General features: G+C 34.8%; 2 protein-coding genes across 2 annotated transcripts; one reads left to right on the top strand and one right to left on the bottom strand.

Moving 5' to 3' along the window:
• The first annotated feature begins 2,721 nt into the window (after window positions 1-2,721).
• Window positions 2,722-8,739, top strand: LOC120330949 (high-affinity choline transporter 1-like). The gene is made up of 10 exons (XM_039397938.2): window positions 2,722-3,372; window positions 3,589-3,737; window positions 4,102-4,222; window positions 4,656-4,804; window positions 4,883-5,020; window positions 5,298-5,451; window positions 6,201-6,427; window positions 6,855-7,001; window positions 7,408-7,712; window positions 8,374-8,739. The coding sequence occupies exons 1-10, from the start codon at window positions 3,084-3,086 to the stop codon at window positions 8,408-8,410; spliced, it is 1,716 nt and encodes a 571-aa protein (XP_039253872.2). The 5' UTR covers window positions 2,722-3,083; the 3' UTR covers window positions 8,411-8,739.
• Window positions 8,740-10,262: 1,523 nt separating this feature from the next.
• On the bottom strand, window positions 10,263-15,444 carry LOC120331683 (uncharacterized). The gene is made up of 2 exons (XM_039398807.2): window positions 13,242-15,444; window positions 10,263-12,136 (listed from the first exon to the last, which is right to left on the bottom strand). The coding sequence occupies exons 1-2, from the start codon at window positions 13,913-13,915 to the stop codon at window positions 10,870-10,872; spliced, it is 1,941 nt and encodes a 646-aa protein (XP_039254741.2). The 5' UTR covers window positions 13,916-15,444; the 3' UTR covers window positions 10,263-10,869.
• Between the last annotated feature and the right edge of the window lie 1,317 nt (window positions 15,445-16,761).

Below are 16,761 nucleotides of genomic sequence, written 5' to 3'. Positions count from 1 at the left end.
TCATTCAACTTCGCTAGTTGCCTCAGCTAGCCATAACACTAGTCAATTCCGTGACATTAGTGATGTAACAATATGTCAAAAGATTTTGCTGGGTAATTTTATACTGGAACAACACCAAATACGATTCTTTGATTAATTTCCGAATGCGACGCGGGCCACAGATAATGAAGCAGCGGGCTGAATGAGCCCCGCGGGCCTGGGTTTGGATCACCCTGACCTAGACCATTGGTGTGCAACAGGCGACCAGCGGGTCACAACCCGGCCCGCCAAGCCATCTAGTGGGGGTGGCCCTTGTCGACACTCAGATTTTTTAACATTGAGCATAAAATCCTAATCCGGCAGTTTATGTATAAAAATGCGCTCACGTGGGTAAAAATACATTAATGTTTTTTTTTTACACTTTTCGAATCTTAAGCAATTTAATTCGTTGTATATGAATCGAACGAGAATATCGGTCGGAGACCAAAGACTTATCGATCGGAGGTTAGGCGCTCTTAAACAGCGCTCTTACTCCTTAGTGACACCGTGTGTCCAATCACTAATTAATTAATAACTCGCTAATTATACGAAATAATTCATCGAAAATCAATAGGCTTCTGTTCCGAACTATGATGAATGCACATGCCAAATTTGGAGCAGATTCAACCTCGCTTTCGTGAGATATTGCGTGTATCTAACAGACAAACAAACTAACAAACAAACGAGAATATCGGTTGGAAACCGAAGACTTATCGATCGATAGTTAGGGGATCCCCCAAAACAGAAACTGCAGTTTCGGTTCATCCGCTCTTGTAACTTGCGCACTGCGCATCGCACACACACACTCGGCGGGTTTCAAAATTCTCTCGCTTTACAAAAATCTAGATCACTATATCAATAATTGATTGATAACTCGCTAATTATACGACATAATTCGCCCAAAATCAATAGGATTCTGGTCCGAGATAAGATGAATGCACATGCAAAATCTGGAGCAGATTCAATCCCGCTTTCGTGAGATATCGCGTGCATCTAACACACACACACACACACAGACAGACATACAAATACCTATCAATATACTTACCGATCTTAAGATCGATAAGTAACAAACAAACAGACAAATACCTATCAACATAATTACCGATCTTTAGATCGATAAGTGATAAGTAGGTCAGTTTATATATACTGTATCCTAAAAGCATTGAAAGGACGTAAGTTAACTAAGTCGATACGTAGCCTACTGCATGCCATAAGTGTACGAATTGATCTCGCACGGATTTGGATTAATATTGCAAAATTGCAACTGTTTGCAATATTGTACATAGTCTATTTCCGTTTCCAACGGCTTATACCAACGGTAGTCGAAGCTGATTGATTATATCCCAATTTGTTGAAAACCACAAGTCCGTCCGTATCAGGTGTGCTGGTAACTTTGCAATTTCTCGCTGAACAAGTTGTAAGCTGCGGTTACAGATTTGAAAAACGTTGGAGCATAACATGTAACTTTTTATGTCTGTACATATTGGTAGATTGCACCAGGCAACAAACGTAACAATGCGTCCATCTATCTATCTATTGCCAGCATGTACTTGCGAAAGTAGTCGGTCAACTTGGGGAAATGGGGAAAATGATTAATACCTGGTTATATAGGATAAGTAGGCGACCATCGGGTCACAACCCGGCCCGCCAAGCCATCTAGTGTGGGTGGCCCTTGTCGACACTCAGATTTTTTACCATTAAGCATAAAATCCTAATCCGGCAGTTTATGTATAAAAATGCGCTCATGTGGGTAAAAATACATTAAAGTTTTTTTTTACACTTTTCGAATCTTAAGCAGTTTAATTCGTTGTATACGAATCCCATCACTCACACGTAGCAGAAAGAATTCACTGAACATGAGAATTATTTTTTGATTCACTACTTGTGTTGTGAAATTAATCCTAAAATTAACGTGAACACAGACAATGAAGGCATACACGGTCTTATGCACACATTTGAAGTGGGAAGGGGCATATAGAGAATAACAGATTTCGGATTCTATAAAATGGCGTATAACCTGTGCTCTGAAGGAACACTTGCAGTGCAAATGCTACAGCTGAGAACTAGCCAGCAGAAAGCGAAATGTACTCTTACTTGTTAGTGAAACACAAGTGAACAATTACTTTATGTGACAAACACTGCGATTTCGGCGAAGTTATCAATATATATACATTGTTGCGAAAACAACCAATGTTAGTTGCGGTCTGTTGCATTTTTTCTAGGAAACTATATGAAATATTAATACTACAAATTGACAATAGTCCAATAAGTAGGTCAGTTTATATATACTATATCCTGAAAGCATTGAAAGGACGTAAGTTAACTATGTCGATACGTACTGCATGCCATAAGTGTACGAATTGATCTCTTACGGATTTGGATTAATATTGCAAAATTGCAACTGTTTGCAATATTGTACATAGGCTGTTTCCGTTTCCAACGGCCTATACCTACGGTAGTCGAAGCTGATTGATTATTTCCCAATTTATTGAAAACCACAAGTCCGTTCGTATCAGGTGTGCCGGTAACTTCGCAAGTTTTCGCTGAACAAGTTGTAAGCTGCGATTACAGATTTGAAAAATGTTGGAGCATGACATGTAACTGGATAATACCAACGGTAGTCGAAGCTGATCGATTATATCCCAATTTATTGAAAACCAAAAGTCCGTCCGTATCAGGTGTGCTGGTAACTTCGAAAGTTTTCGCTGAACAAGTTGTAAGCTGCGATTACAGATTTGAAAAACGTTGGAGCATGACATGTAACTTTTTATATCTGTACAATGTACATATTGGTAGATTGCACCAGGCAACAAACGTAACAATGTGTCCATCTATCTATCTATTGTCAGCATGTACTTGAGAAAGTAGTCGGTCAACTTGGGGAAGTGGAGAAAATGATTAATACCTGGTTATATAGAATAGATGCTATTATGATTTTAGTTACGAATAAATGGTTGTGAAATGTTACGAATAAATGGTTGTTATACACTTTGATCTATCGTTTCAATTAAACTGGGACTGAAAACCTTTGTTCCTAGATATTGAGTGTCATTTTGCAATTTATGTTTAAAAAATGTTTAGCCAAATGCATTATTTTGCTGTTAGACTTTATTCTCGCTATAGTACTGTCATTTTGTAGTAACACATCCTACTATATTTCATCAGTTGACAGTACAATGACGGTAAATGTGCCTGGTTTAGTTTCAATTGTAATATTTTACCTTGCTATTTTGGCGATTGGAATTTGGGCAGCATGGAAAAATCGAAATAAAAAAGGGGAAAAAGCGAGTAGAACTATCCTGATAGGAAGACGCGATCTTGGACTGTTACTAGGATCTTTTACAATGACAGGTGGGTGGAAGGACGAGTGTTTATGCATGTGTTCGATGCTTTTCGAAGTTGTTTTTTATGTATAGACGTAGCGCCATTTCAACTTATAGGCATGTCTTTCTGGATAGAGAAAGAATAATTTAGTTTGCCAACTTAAACGCAGTTAAGTGAATTTTCAATTAATAACATGTTTAAATAGTTAACAAAATATGCTTCATGAATAAAGTGTTTTTTCAGCTTCTTGGGTTGGGGGTGGATTTATCAACGGAACTGCCGAATCTATATACGACCCTCAATCAGGACTGGTTTGGACTCTGGCCCCATTCTGCTATTCTCTTAGCGTGATTGTCACTGGTCTCCTGTTTGCCAAAAAGATGAGAGAAGGGGTTTGATACGAATTATATTGAATAATTTCGTTCTGCTATAATATATGTTTTGCTATCTCAATAACCGAGAGAATATGGAAAATTGTTTTTTACGTGTGTTTGGTGATTTTATGTTGCCTCGATCGCATGAGTTCAGGCTATCAACCGAGCCGTTTGCACTCCCAATACCATAGCAAAGTTTGCATGAAGCGATAGTGCAAACATTGTCGAAAATGTTATATAATGTTAAAAAGAAGGCACACATTGTTGTAATATTTATGACATTGAACAAGGTAAATGTTCTATGTATTCGAAAATGTCGTTTAATCTGTGTAAATATCAATGCAATAAACTTACAATTTCAAAGTATTAATATTTAATTCAGAACTACCTGACGATGCTTGATCCTTTTCAAAGAAAATTTGGCAAGCGAATGGGAGGAGTTTTATATTTACCCGCTCTTATGGGAGAAATAATGTATTGCGCTGCAATACTGTCTGCATTAGGTAAATGCAAATACCTTTTCAATATGGGTGATATCATTTGTATATATATATCACGCTATAATTGATTGCTTGGTTATGTGAACAGTGTCATATCCAATATTTATTGTGTGATTTCATCTCAAAAAGCCGTTAGATTCAAAAGAAGATAAATTTTTTGGAAGAACGAACCAGAAGCATACACAACACAATTTATTTAAAAAAAACTCAATACTCGGTTTTCATTGTACACGTATATATAATTATGGAAAACAGTGATATAAATGAAATGTTTTTATATAAATAAAAAGTAAGTAATATAGCACTGATTCAACTTTACGTTGGCCTAATAAATGCTCTACCAGAACAATTATACAAAATACCGCAGTCACTCACGAGTTTTCAAGTTGATAGCGATTTATTTATTGACATCTAATTTGCTGCCAATTTCTTGCAGGTGGGACTTTGCTTGTAATCGTCGAGATTGATTTTAGAATTGCAGTAGTCATTTCAACTGGCATAGCACTAACATATACGGTAGTCGGGGGATTTTATTCAGTCGCCTACACAGACGTCGTCCAGTTATGTAGCTTATTTGTTGGAATGGTGAGATTTATGATTGCAGTATGGCATCATTATATTCGTTTTTGTTACTGTTTTACATTATAAATCAATTATTCACAGTGGTTGAGTGTTCCATTTGTCTTGACCAACGACGCAGTAGGAAGCATATCGGATACAGCTTACAGTGGTGATGGAGGGTGGCTTGGAACATGGTCATGGTCATTTACTGGATCATGGATTGATACCATTTTAGTGATGGTGAGCTTTAAAATTATTGTTTCGTAATTATCAGACAAATAGATATTATAAAGTTATAAATTTTGAATAAATATTATGAATATTCTACGTTTTTATTGCGAATACAAAAAATTATTTCTGGTGGTAGTCAAACTGAAATCATTAAAAAAAACCTGAAGTATGCGCACCAAGATGTCGCAAAACCTGAACCCTAACCTTGTACATAACCTGAGTTCAGGTTGTGCGCCATCTTGGTGCGCATACTTCAGGAGATCCAACAATTGAATTCTACTTGTAGGTATTTGGTGGAATACCTTGGCAAATTATGTTTCAAAGAGTTCTTTCAGCTGAATCACCAAATTGTGCAAGGTCGATCTGCTTGATTGGAGGTTCATGTGCAGCATTGATGGCAATCCCGTCTGTCTTGATTGGCGCGTCTGCCAAGTCAACAAGTACGTTACATTAACTGTTCACGTTTGTTTTGGTTATATCACATTGCTAGAAATTTTTCAAAAATTCTCAAATTACTTGAAAGAATTTTAAAACTATTTGACGTAAATATTTCGAAAATCTTCTTGTTTTGTTGACTGTAAGCTATAGAAAGATAAGCTACCCGGTTACAGATGAATGCCGCCGATCAAATTGATTTTATACTTATTTTACTTATTCCCAGCGCACAGATATATATTTGTAGCATCACCGTGTTACGTAGGTTCAAAAAATATACCGATATGTATGAATGAGCAGTTTGTTGCAAAGATACTGCGATTTTATAACCAATATATATATCCGTCCATCTCAAATTTCATGTTGAAATTACTGTTGAATAATACCACAATAGATCTTTTAATATCTTTTCATTTTATGATTAGTTTTCCTCGGAATTATAGAATGAACAATTAAATCTAAGTACTGTCAATATTTTTGCAGTTGAAGGTGAGATATGTTGAGTTTGAAGATAATTTTTTCGTTTAGGCCATGCATAAAAGTAGTTTTTATCACCACTTTAAATCCAACTAAATTTCCCATTGTCGTATGCAATGGCAGAACATAACTTAGACAATGAGTTGTTATAAGATTGTGATTGTGAAATATAGAATAATATAAAATATTTCTAAGTCTATACTATGAAAAAAGGTTAAAAATTTAATTTGAAGTTTTGCTTAATTTACCTAAACATTTATGCTCTGCGTTTTACTAGACTGGACTATGACTGACTACATGAATGGGACTGGATTGTCTCCAGCAGATGCTGGACAATCTGCAATGATACTGCCAATAGTTCTACAATATTTAACGCCGACAGCAATAGCATTTGTAGGATTGGGTGCAATTTCCGCTGCAGTCATGTCGTCTGTAGATGCCACACTACTCTCTGCTGCAAGTATGTTTACGAAGAATGTCTACAATGGAATTTTCAGAGAATCGGTAATGTTTTTCATATATATATATACTACTTAATAAATTAATTCCTTTCAAAACGCAATAGAACGTAACTTTGACGACGCTCCAAAAGTATGTGTACCAATATGGAGGTAACTAATTTTGTTCGCCTACTTAACATCAAGTTGTATAAAAGGATGGACGGATGCCTATGGGCAGGGGGAATATTCACTTGACTAACACAAACAGTCCCCGAACTCGTAATAAAACTAAACTACGGAAAATCGGAATAAAATTATGGCCTAACCCTAACCTGGTACATACTACACATACTACGGGGGTACTACTTTGACACCAAACTCTGACGTAATATAACGATAGCACAACAATATTTTGATCTATTACTGTTGAAAGCATTGAATTAAAAACTTTAATTATCATCCAATATTTCATTTTGTAATATATTCGTTAGGCATCAGACAATGAGCTTCTATGGATAATGAGAATATCTGTCGTAATTTGTGGTATTGTAGCAACTGTTCTTGCACTTTCAATACAATCCGTATATATTTTATGGTTTCTTTGTTCTGACTTCGTCTACGTGCTACTGTTTCCGCAGGTTAGTAAGAGTAGTGAACATGATATTGCGTAGTAAGTGTTCTTCATTTGTCATCTTTGGAATAAGCCTATGTTCCTATTCTTCTGGTAAAATATTAAGTATATTTATCAATGTATTTGGCATTGTAAATAATTGTACATTTTGAAAAGGGTTAATACAAAAAAATAGTATGTATGAAAATTGGATAATAATTCTCTATTTTGATAATGAAAATGTTACAAGAAAACTTGTTATTAATATGACTTGATCTTATTTTTATAACGTGATATAATTGTTTAATTCTTGTTTGACAATTTTTTATTCATATGAGTTCATGAGTTAATATTCTTTACTTATCTCTAACCTTTGTTTATTACAAATTCATTGTTTTAGCGGAAATTCATGATATGTATTTTTATGTACACAGTTGCTGTCCGTGATATATTTTGACCCAAATTCATACGGATCAATTGGTGGACTAATCATAGGAGCAATTTTGAGAACTGGAGGAGGAGAAGTTCTTCTGAACTGGGCGCCATTTATTCACTATATCGGCGGAGATAATTTTCCTTTCAAAACGTTTTCCATGATAATGTCCCTCACTACATTAAATGGGTTGTCTTACATAGTAAAAATTATTTTCCAACGAGGAATTATTCCAGAAAAATATGACATCTTTCACAGCAAGTTTACAAGTGGAGGACGTACAATAGAAGCAAAAAAAGAATACGAGTATGCATCTGCATCTTAGACGTATAAACCAAATTCACTTCAGACTTCAAAAGTCTGGTCAATGAAGAAACATAAATGAACATAAATAACATAAATGTTCATAACTTTTAATTGAACAATATTGATTGATTTTAAATTTCAACCAATCAAATGTCAACATTTACTTGCTTGGTGATTGGAATAAATATCTTAAGGCCAGTTATGTTTTTTATAAGAACGTTTTCTCAAAGCAAGGTTAGGCCTACCCACTCTTGAGTAAAGTATGATCTCTGATTGATATTACAGCCATTGAAAAGTCAATTGCTATTAGGAAGTGGTGCACTAGGCGTTGGTGTAATACCGACTACACTGTTATTAATGATAATATATATCTGTCAAATCCTTTTCTTTATGGCTATTAGACCAAATTCCGAAGTAGTTTATATCTCTATCAAAGTAACTAACAGAAATACGTATTATTCAAAATACTTTTTATTAAACATAAAATCTCAACATAGAAGCTTCAGGGCAAGAATGTTTATTTTAGGATAAAGTCTGTTTTCACGAAAGCAAAACGGAGAATCAGAATGTTCCGATTAGCGCTTTCGGTATATGTCGAAACAATGCAGCTGCGTAGTGTTATCGCCTTGTGTTATCTGAATTATCATTTATTTTTGAATAGAATCAAGCCGTATTTTTCTGAAACTGCTTCGAATTGATGATGAACTACATCCCTAACTGACAAACACTGTTGGACAATGTTACTACGCGTTTGCTCACCACTCAACCTCGCGATGTTTTGAAGTATCCAAATGAAACATTTGCTCAATGAGTCGATTTTGTATGTGGATATGAATGATAATAATGTACAAAATCAAACTCTGGTGTTTAAAATAACGACTTGATTACTTAGCTAAATTTTTGAGGCGAATGACTGACACGACGTCAATGCTGAAATAATCAGAAAAATTGTTTTTAAGATTAATTTATAAATTTTGACGTGCTGATTTCGACTAAGGAGTGCAATTTCAAAAGAACTTATTTTCTAAGGCTCGAATCCAAAAATACTTAAAGCCTCTACTTGGATTCAGAAATATAAAATATCAAAATTGTGCAAAAAAATATAATATTTTTTGATGACGTGCATTTATCTATTTTACAAAAAAGTTGAATTACAAATCGTCACGCTAATAACCGAATTGGGTGAGTCATTTTTAGCAGTTTTGAGAAAAACGTAAAAAAACTTCCTAATGATATTGTTATGCCATTGAGAGTCAATAATTTGCCATGGTTAAAGTTTTTGATCGTAGCCGTAGAGAATCAATCACATATTTCGAGAACTCCACCGCTTGTCAGTGGAAAGGATGATAAAATAAGATTACATTTGTACTTCAAGTGCCCCCGTTTCTTCATCGCGGTCGAAGAGGCGTGTCATGTATTTTAGAATTTAATCAGCTACAGTACCCTTTCGTGGCGCGATCTTCGCTGGTGCATGGTAAATAAGAAGCACTCGCGTATTCTTCTTGGCGCTCTCGATTAAAGATAGTCCACGTCTTGACAAGAACTTGCCTTCCGCAACCAGCCCTTGTTTAGAATCAGTCCGCGATGTAAGGGACAATTTGTTTTTCTCATAAGGAGAACATGGCTTTTAATATATTGAAACCGACAATACATCAGCGGTGTCATATCCAAACTTCATTGGTATCATCCTCTCAAAGGGTAGGTATGTAAAAAATAAAAGCATAATTATTTTCTGTTTATTTCGACTATTCTCCCGGAATATCTTCGTCAATAGTGCTATTTCATAAGGTGCTTCCACGTTGGGAGCACCGCATTACGGCATAAGAAAGTTAAACGCCCATTAAAGCGACACCCGATGGTTACGAATCGTATATATGCGATTTAAATACACTAAAATAGGTAATACGTATAATTTGTCTCGTACACAATTTTTACTATATATTTACAATTCCCAACGACAGATATTGACGGTGTTCCCATTTGGCCTCAATCCCTATAGTCGGATGTGGCGAGTATTTTTTCAGTCTGATTGGTTTTTCTGTTGTTGACCAAACGTAAAAAGTCCTCTATTGCTCACCTCTTATAACCTTGGACAAATATTATAGTTTTAAATCCTCCCCTCTGTTGAAAAAACCACACCACCACCATATTCTCCGCATCTAAAATATATATAGGAAATAGACTATGCGGGCCTATTTGGTTCGACTGTCATCTACACAAATTTACTATCACAACAATAAACTTCGGAACTTCATTGGGAAATAAAACCGCAGAACACTATTTATTGTCTCGATTATAACTTTTTCAAATCATTTCTAATTGATCCGTACAAGGAACTAGATTTATTCCAAGAAAGTATTATCAAACTATTACCTAATCCCAGAATTATTCCTTTTCTTATACAATACGTTCTAACCTCAAAAGGAGGGTTTTATAGCCATGACGCACAAAACTACGTGAGTTATAATTTATATGCAACATAAATTTATAATAATAAAAGCTAATTCTGGAAAAATCATTCAGATTTACGTATATAAAATTTGTTGCATTTGATAGCCTGTATTTGATGAATCGTTGAAATAAGAATGAAAAATGAATGGTCTAGGAAGAATATGTGGAAGAATAAGTATTTTATGACACGTAAGGTAGCAAATGTTTTGATGACATTGAAGTCTCTCAATAAAAAAGTTCCAAATTCCTACACTTGTACTTTCTAATTTGTAACATTGCACTTTTAATATATATCAATTTACCTCGATTTGCATAACTTCTCTCTGACTAATAAAGACAAAATCTGCATTACTACTAGAATTATACAATATCAAATAATACGAAAACGTTTTCTGAAAATTGAATCATTTAATTCAATAATAAGACAAGGATTTTATACGTATCATGCTGAGGCATTAAGTTGATGTTTAATATTAGTAACAACTTGTGATAAAATCATCTAAGGAACGCAGATTCTGGATTCATTGAGCTTCATTTTGTTATTACTATTTTAACTTTCTCTTCTTCGAAACCTCATATCAGTTATGGAAAACGTAGTACAAATATTCGAAGAATCTCGCAAAGCATAAAATTACATTTTTAACAATCATTAACGACATTGGAACAAAAAATGTTTAAAAATGACTACACTACGCAAATGAAAAGGTTATTCAGTATATCTTCTAACAAATATTGGTTTGGCTTTCATGTTGGGCGAACCTGTAGCATTGAGAGCACCATCGTTGGTCATCGCTGTAACACCATTATCGTCAAGTACATTTGGATTTGTGAATTGCGTTTCAAAATCAACTGTCTGTTCACGATAGTTGTTATACACAACTGGAGTATCATTTGCTCTAAATTTCTTAGTCAATAGTCTCCGTAAATCAGTGGAGCGCTTCACCACTTGGCGAGCTTCGTTGCGGAAATCCTCATTTTTGACGCTATATATAAAACAGTTCCATAAACTATTTGACATGAGCACAATCACCGCTAAAAATTCCAGTGAAATATAGGCTGATGCACTGACCTCACTAAGATCTTCTAAGTTATTGTAATGTACATTCGACCATATTAAACCAGCTATTAACACAGCGATTGCGGGGAAGAGATTGAGGGTGTAAATACCGACCATCAATCCAAGAGTTTGGGCCAATTTCTTTTCAATTTTAGTTTGAAGTTCGTTTGTTGGAGCACTATGATTCCTCACTTCCTTTGCTTTTTTTGCATGCTTCTTCATTGAAATAAATAATGCAATGCTAGTACCCCAAACTGTAAGAAGTGGTAGTATAAAAATGACAGCGTATATTATTGGGGCATTGCCTCCTGATAATGAAATCAATGTTGAAGCTACAACCGAATACTCCAAGCCTTCAACAATAGGAGGAATAATAGAAAATATCGCGGCTATTATCCATATAGAAATTATTACATACTTTGCAATTCGTTTCGTGTTGTGTTTAAAATAATTCATGGGCATTGCAATGGCCAATAATCTGTCAATTGCCGCAGCCACAAGTGTGTAGACTGAAACGCTGAGAGAAAGAGTGGTGAAGAACCCGACAAAATCAAAATACCACAATGGAGCCCTTTCACTGTCGCTAAAAATGAAATCACGGTCGAGGCTGACAGAATTCAGGTATCCAGAAGATTCTTCTGAGGCATTATCAGTTTGATGCGAATGCATGGTCCACATCTTATCACTATGGTTATGTTTTTGCCAAATAAATAAGTAAAATGTAGATACAAAAGATGGCAGAACCACGACGCCCACTAGCGAATCAGCAAGGGCAATGGAAATCTTGTACAAGGCTTGTCCATTCCACAGCTTTTCGCTCTTCATGAACACAGTAATGACGACAGTATTTGCAACGATCACAAACACACTCATGACGCAGATGATTATTACGATTATAATCATATTGACTCTGCATCTAAATATAAAAGACCATTGTAGAAATAAAAATTAGCTCATAAATGTTGAGAAAAAATGGCGAATATGTGGAGGTTTTCAAGTATAACTGAGCCATTCATAGTTCATATCAAGATGAAAACATGGAAAAGCAACTTTTATACTATAAAATCGTGACCTATATAGAACCTCGTCATTAAGCTTAACATGAAGTAACGGATTTTTCATGTTTCGCTATTTACGGATACAAAAATATGTACAGAGGTCAAAAAGTTTTAAGTCCTAGCATGCGTAATATTAATGTTAAACAAGTCATGTCAGCATGTCAGCTGTACGAAACACGTATTCTCATTTAATTTTTAGCTGAGTCGTGATATATGTTTGCTATATGGTTGAAGGAATGGCATTTCTCCTTTCCGGGCGTGGTGACCTGCTGGACACTACTTAGCTCTGAGTAAGAGTAGTAATTTCATTAGGTTATTGGACACAAACTGTACATATGAATCGTTTTGTTAGGTTGTTGGTATTTTTCTTCCTATGGTTACGAAAAAATGTCTTTTTTAATTAAAAACTGGAACAATTGATTTGAAATTTTCAGTGGTTAAAGATTGTATTTTTGCTAAAGGGCTATTACTTTTACGTCATTACAATAAAAAAAAACGTGCACCGTGTCTTGGTTCCGTGCACTGCATTTCAGCGATCTCGTGGACAGACTAAAAGCTTATACAGTATGTTACTTTGTTTTGGCTTTCGTGTCCATATATTTGAGCATAGCTCTCATGTATGAAATAGGGATTACTACGATCTATTTGAACTTTCAAAATTTTTATCGAAGATTAAGTTTTTAAAGCTATATTAAAAAATAAACGTGAAACGAATACAAGTGACTTTTGTACTTTCTTCATATCAAATTTGGGCGTCCTATCTGGTCGGCGATTTAAATGGAGTTGCGTATGAATGTCTCCGTTTACACGCTAAATTTAATATCCTTCCGAGAGTGTAAACATGTTCAACGAGAAGAAGCAATAATAAATACAACAATGTTATACAATAGTAATCATACAACACATCATACTTTATAATGATTTAAGAAGCTTAATGATAATAGAATACAGTTCAAAAATTACCTTGTAGGCAGACATGTCCAATCCGATACCCCATCAAAATCATTTACATTCGTTCCCATCCCACACCAAACAAATCCACAAAATGGAACAAGTACATTGATAACTTCATGATACGGTCCACGTTCGGGTATATCGTACATTGCTACTTGTACACATGGCTCCTGAAACGAGGAGTCGGCAATGCTGAGATCACTCAGCGGTGTAATGAGCGATATCCAGTCAGCTTCTGTGACTGTAATATTCCTTGATTTCATATCATACGAAATATTATTGTTTTCGTGATGCAACTTTGATATTGACGAAAAACATTGCGACATGAACTGCGTTTTGTTACAAAACCTCGAATAAACAGCTTTCGTAAAGTTTGTGAAAGCATAAGGTCGATACACACATTCATCATAGAATTCCGTACAGTTCCATGCTTCTAAATCTGAAAGATATGAAGTGAGGTGATATCCTGCTGCTGTCCATCCGTTAGACATTTTCCCGTTAACATAACTACAACATGTCTTTTTGACTTGAGGATATTTCTTCATAAATGGATGATTTTTCTCACAAACTTTAGAAGGCTTGTAAGTCACCCCTTTACTCTTTTTATCAGCCCATGTGTATTCTGCGAGATATGCAGCGCATAACAGAAACAAAAACAACGCTTTTCCATGAACCTTCTCCATATTGGACTAACACTAACACTGGCATTAGTTTCACTGCTTTAAGACAATAACAAAAGGAAATAAATACCGATTAAAATGACGAATAGCTCGTTCCAGACGCATCAAATGACAGCATGTAATATATAAATTAGAAGCTAAAAGTATGTTTTTGTAGTTCATTTACTTCATAAGCAGTATGCGTAGACTATTCAAAAATATCAGTGTTTTTACTTCAAACTGTAAGCACTAATTTTCCGAATTCATCCCGGAAGCATCGATAAATTCATATCTATAAGCAATTTTTCTAGAAATAATGGCATTCGTGAAAGACATCTGAAAATAGCAGTAGTAACTATAATTTATTTCTCGAGCACGATAATTAACGCTTTTGCTGAATGCAATGGGTCACATAAACTGATTGCTCACAACCAATATATCCTAGGTTTTCTAACTTTTTGGGATCAATCACCATAATGCATCCGACTATTGAATTAAACTAAAACAAATTGGAGAGTGGTTAATGTAAAACGTTATTACTTATTGTTGAATCATCGCATCGGCACCATTACTTTCAACTTTGATATTGTACCCGAAAAATGTTCATTTTAAATTTTGGAGACATATTGGCTATTTATATTACATAAATTTCTGATTTTCTAACAGTATAATGACGTAATCGAATATTCTGCATTACGTTGACTACATAATGTTATAAGCACATATGGTGTGTTAATTAGCATGTAAACGCAAGATATATAGTGTGAAGAAATTTCACGTCCGGAAGGAAGTACGTAAAATTACTATAAACAATTATGCTTCTCCTTTCAAAAAAAATCGAATTATACTATAAGTAAGGAGTGACATGCTGATGAATTTAAAGTCATTTTAAGATATTCTTATTATCGTACATAATAGCCCGTACAGTTTACATTATAAAGTAAACGATAGTGTGGTTATTTCCCACTTATATCTCGATTATTTCATTGATGCGGCAATTCTAAAAATATTTATCAAGTCGTACAGTTTAAATGTTGATAAAGCATTAGCACAAGTAACCCAAACTTAAGACATGCCAAAAATTAGGAAATTAAGACCATGGCGAGAGACTTTTATTAGGTCACAAGCGTATTATAATGCTCAAACATTCACAAAGAAAATTAAGTACTAGATAAAAAGGAACTTTTACACAATCGATCTGCATTTAAGCTCGAATGCGGAGTCTTCTCAGTAAAGTTTTTTGTACTGGAAGTTGAACAATTTACTATGTTGACAATCCCTGTGCCCTCAGCTGTATAAAGAAGTCGATAAAAATCGTTTTATCTTGCTTACTTGTCTAGACGCATTGTTTTTCTTCGGTATTCAACATTTCATAAAATAGCTTACACGTATTTGAAATGCTATCAATTCCCCTTCTTTTACTGCCGCCATGGTATCGAAAGAAAACTAAATGTATCTGATTAGTAAACTAGAGCCAGATAGTACTAATATATCATTTTGGAAACATACACCACAATTACTTGTTAGATTGTTATGATCTTGCTTTTTTATAGTAAATCTTGTCGCATTCTGATAAATCCATATCAAAACATAACATCTATATACAAGATTTGACAGAATCCGCACGGATTTTATATTCTCTATCTTGCTTAAGTTTCATAAAGTGTCGACTATTTATAAACAATGTAGTATATATGATAATGCTATACTATATCTAACTATAAGAAATGGTGAGAAGGGGACGTTGAATAATAACATAAACATTACAGTGCCTGTGGCAAAGTTTTTGCGACCGTAATCATGACGTCATGTGCAATATTATTTCACCGTTGGGTTGCGAGTGGTCAATCAGGCAGTAAATATTTGTTTGTACGGACTACCTTGGTTTGATATCCAGGCTTGTTCATGGGGCATATTTTTCTCTCCCGCTCTCATCCCATCGCAAGTATGCCTGTCCCATCCCATCCCATGGGAGTCACATTAGAATACAATTCAATAAAAATTATTAAATTTTGGTTTAGAGTCTACTAAATAGGACTACATATACGAAGAGACATGCAAAACAACAAAATTTACGGAATTCATAATATACATAACTATTATACATGTGTCCATTAGCCCCTTCGCAAAGTATATTGTCAATGCTGAATATATTTTGCTCTTTATAACTAACAAGAGGGCTATGATCAAATATATGAGCACGAAATCCATACCGAAATGTTTCACCATCCTTTTCCCGAAAATCATACCGATTTTGCGTTCCATGGGAAATACAAATCCCATCCCATAAGACGTTTCCCATGCGAGTCCCATTCCCATGGAAAAGTCTGGTGATATCCTTGGTTTTATTTAACTTGATTCGTCAATGATGGGAAGCATGAATACCTTCGATAACAATTTCTGTTTTGTTAATATTTAGGTTGAATTCGATAAAAACTTCGGTGTAATATATAATTTTCAATTACCTATAACAAATGTTGCCTACCGCCTACCAGTTGCGAATTTTACCGACGGTTTACCGTTGAATGTAACCGTTTATGTTGAAATTAGACTAGTCAAATAGAATAGCGACCTTATTTAGTAAAAGAGCCGCTAGAAGAAATGAGTAGGCGATTGAACAAAACTCTGATTAAATACACAAAAACACCTAGGTTTGTTGCATCTTAGTAGTGATAACAAATCTACCTTTACTAACATTCACGAGTGAGAGACATAATGTTGCATATTTTCCGCAAATCTCATAATCCTAATATGATGTAGTTTTGAGATTCGCACATACTTTAGTTATGTCTATCAATAATTTCTATCTAGAGATTGGGCGATTTTTGACACGCGATATTAAGAATATTATATGTGAAAACACGGATTTG

Source organism: Styela clava, chromosome 6 (assembly GCF_964204865.1).
Source record: "Styela clava chromosome 6, kaStyClav1.hap1.2, whole genome shotgun sequence".
NCBI classification, from domain to species: Eukaryota; Metazoa; Chordata; class Ascidiacea; order Stolidobranchia; family Styelidae; genus Styela; species Styela clava.
The sequence above is the reverse complement of the archived record's forward strand: the minus strand, read 5'-3'. Positions and strand labels throughout refer to the sequence as shown.

Coding starts and splice junctions, on each gene's coding strand:
- LOC120331683 (XM_039398807.2), bottom strand. CDS start 13,915: ATGGAGAAGGTTCATGGAAAAGCGTTGTTTTTGTTTCTGTTATGCGCT. Junction 12,137..13,241: donor TGGACATGTCTGCCTACAAG/GTAATTTTTGAA, acceptor TTTTATATTTAG/ATGCAGAGTCAATATGATTA.
- LOC120330949 (XM_039397938.2), top strand. CDS start 3,084: ATGTTTAAAAAATGTTTAGCCAAATGCATTATTTTGCTGTTAGACTTT. Junction 4,223..4,655: donor TGCAATACTGTCTGCATTAG/GTAAATGCAAAT, acceptor AATTTCTTGCAG/GTGGGACTTTGCTTGTAATC. Junction 5,452..6,200: donor CGCGTCTGCCAAGTCAACAA/GTACGTTACATT, acceptor GCGTTTTACTAG/ACTGGACTATGACTGACTAC.